Source organism: Notothenia coriiceps, unplaced genomic scaffold, assembly GCF_000735185.1.
Source record: "Notothenia coriiceps isolate Sejong01 unplaced genomic scaffold, NC01 NC01_scaffold00037693, whole genome shotgun sequence".
In the NCBI taxonomy this organism is placed as follows: Eukaryota; Metazoa; Chordata; class Actinopteri; order Perciformes; family Nototheniidae; genus Notothenia; species Notothenia coriiceps.
Window position 1 is genome coordinate 1,605 of NW_011370394.1, and position 1,945 is coordinate 3,549.

Below are 1,945 nucleotides of genomic sequence, written 5' to 3' on the forward strand. Positions count from 1 at the left end.
TTTTGCAACCAATTCCATTTACCTTCAAATTCCCCTCGAGTAAGTCACACGTTGTCTCCTGCTTGTCCCTATATTATTCATTTGGCTGCTGCACGCGGAGTGTCCTGACCCCTCACAGCGCGCCGGGCTGTGTGTGAGCCCCGCCCCTCACAGCGCGCCGGGCTGTGTGTGAGCCCCGCCCCTCACAGCGCGCCGGGCTGTGTGTGAGCATGCGCCGGGCTGTGTGTGAGCATGCGCCGGGCTGTGTGTGAGCCCCGCCCCTCACAATGCGCCGGGCTGTGTGTGAGCCCCGCCCCTCACAGTGCGCCGGCCTGTGTGTGAGCGTGTGCCGGGCTGTGTTTGAGCCCCGCCCCTCAGTGAGCCGGGCTGTGTGTGAGCCCCGCCCCTCATAGTGCGCCGGGCTCAAATGCTGGTCACATCCTTATGTAAACAAACACGCAGATGTTTTATAAAGACGGATCAGGACAAAAATAGTTATTTGTTCCTGTTTCAGAATCTCTTTACACAGAAGGGACACATGTTGCATAATAGGTGACCTTTAATACTGAATTGGAGCTTGAAAAACAACTTCAGTCAATTGTGTATATATAGGATATACATATTTCCGTATTCGGGATTGTGGGAACTGGTATTTCGATCTCTCTGTCTGTACACACAAACTGAAAGATTGACAATAAAGTTGACTTTGATTTGACTTGAAATATGTTCCTTGTGTTTCCAGCCAAGCGTCCGACCCCCGGCTCCATCCCGCCCGCTCAGAGGATCACGAAACCAGCCTGTAAATACGGAGTGCCTTTAACCGTGAGGAAGGACGCCGCCAAGAGACCTGCAGACAGGAAACCGGCCGTGAGACACAGACCTGTGAGTTCACTGTCATTCTTGTTCTCTCTCGAAAAACTGTTCGATATTGAGCTCATACGTCAGAGGAAGCCACGTGTGTGTGTGTGTGTGTGTTTGTGTGTGTGTGTTTTGCCATTAGTGTGTGTGCAGACTCTGATCCCCCCCTGTTATGTGTTGCTTAGGCCCCTCCCCCATCAGCCCCCCCCAGGAGAGTGAGTCATGTGGAGGAAGAGAGGAAGAAACATGAGGTACAGCTGAGACCCTCATCATTTTATGTAAAGCGTCTTTGAGCTCAAGGAAAAGCACTTTAGAAATCAAAAAAGTATTATAACGCCCTCCCTTTCATGACGCCTGATCTCTACCTCCATGTTCTCTATGTCCTCCATGTTCTCTATCTTCTCCGTGTTCTCTATCTTTCCCCTCGTGTTCCCTATGTGCTCCATGTTCTCACACAGGCTCCGCCCTCTACTGGACTCCATGGGTACTACTCTCATCAATGATACGCGAGCGTTCACACACTGAAGTTGTATAAACGTAGCCGGCCAATCAGGGCGAGCCTACCTGAATGCGCGCGCAGGCTCACAGTATGTAAGGCGGCTACGCCTCCCGACTGTCATCCTTTTCTCTTCAGCGAGCAAGACAACACCTGACAGAGGAACATTTTCGAAAAAAGCTAAAGAAGAAGCATCTCCCCTCCATGGAGTCGCCACCTCAGGAGACCCGTGCCTGTCCTTCGTGCCCTGGCTTAATAGCGGGTGCGGATCCCCATCATCTCTGCTTCCAGTGTCTGGGGCCTGACACGCACCGGTGGGACTATTTCAGGACCCACTACGCCTCACCGCGTGGCGATGACACCGAGGCTGAGCTTAAGGTGGTGGAGATGGGGGACCAGGATGTCGCCTTTTATGTTCGCCAATCCTGCAGTGCGAGGGGCTCCGTTTGCCAGGGAGGAAGATGGCGAGGACTTCTCGTTGTCGGGCACTTCTGGGTCCGGGGCCCATGGAAGTCCACCGCCCAGGTCTGTCCGCCAGGATTTCCCCCTGGTGATGACCATGGCGGTGGAGCGTGTAGGGCTACCGCTCCCCCCACCACTGCCGCCGAAGCC

The 1,945-nt window shown here is 54.0% G+C and overlaps 1 protein-coding gene across 1 annotated transcript in view; it reads left to right on the plus strand.

The window, feature by feature from the left end:
* The first annotated feature begins 1,892 nt into the window (after nt 1–1,892).
* The window catches only part of LOC104967769 (uncharacterized), a 10,202-nt gene continuing 10,149 nt past the window's right edge, over nt 1,893–1,945 (plus strand). Inside the window, exon 1 of the mRNA XM_010797294.1 lies at nt 1,893–1,907. Coding sequence (XP_010795596.1) covers nt 1,893–1,907 — 15 coding nt within the window. The remainder of the gene's footprint in view (nt 1,908–1,945) is intronic.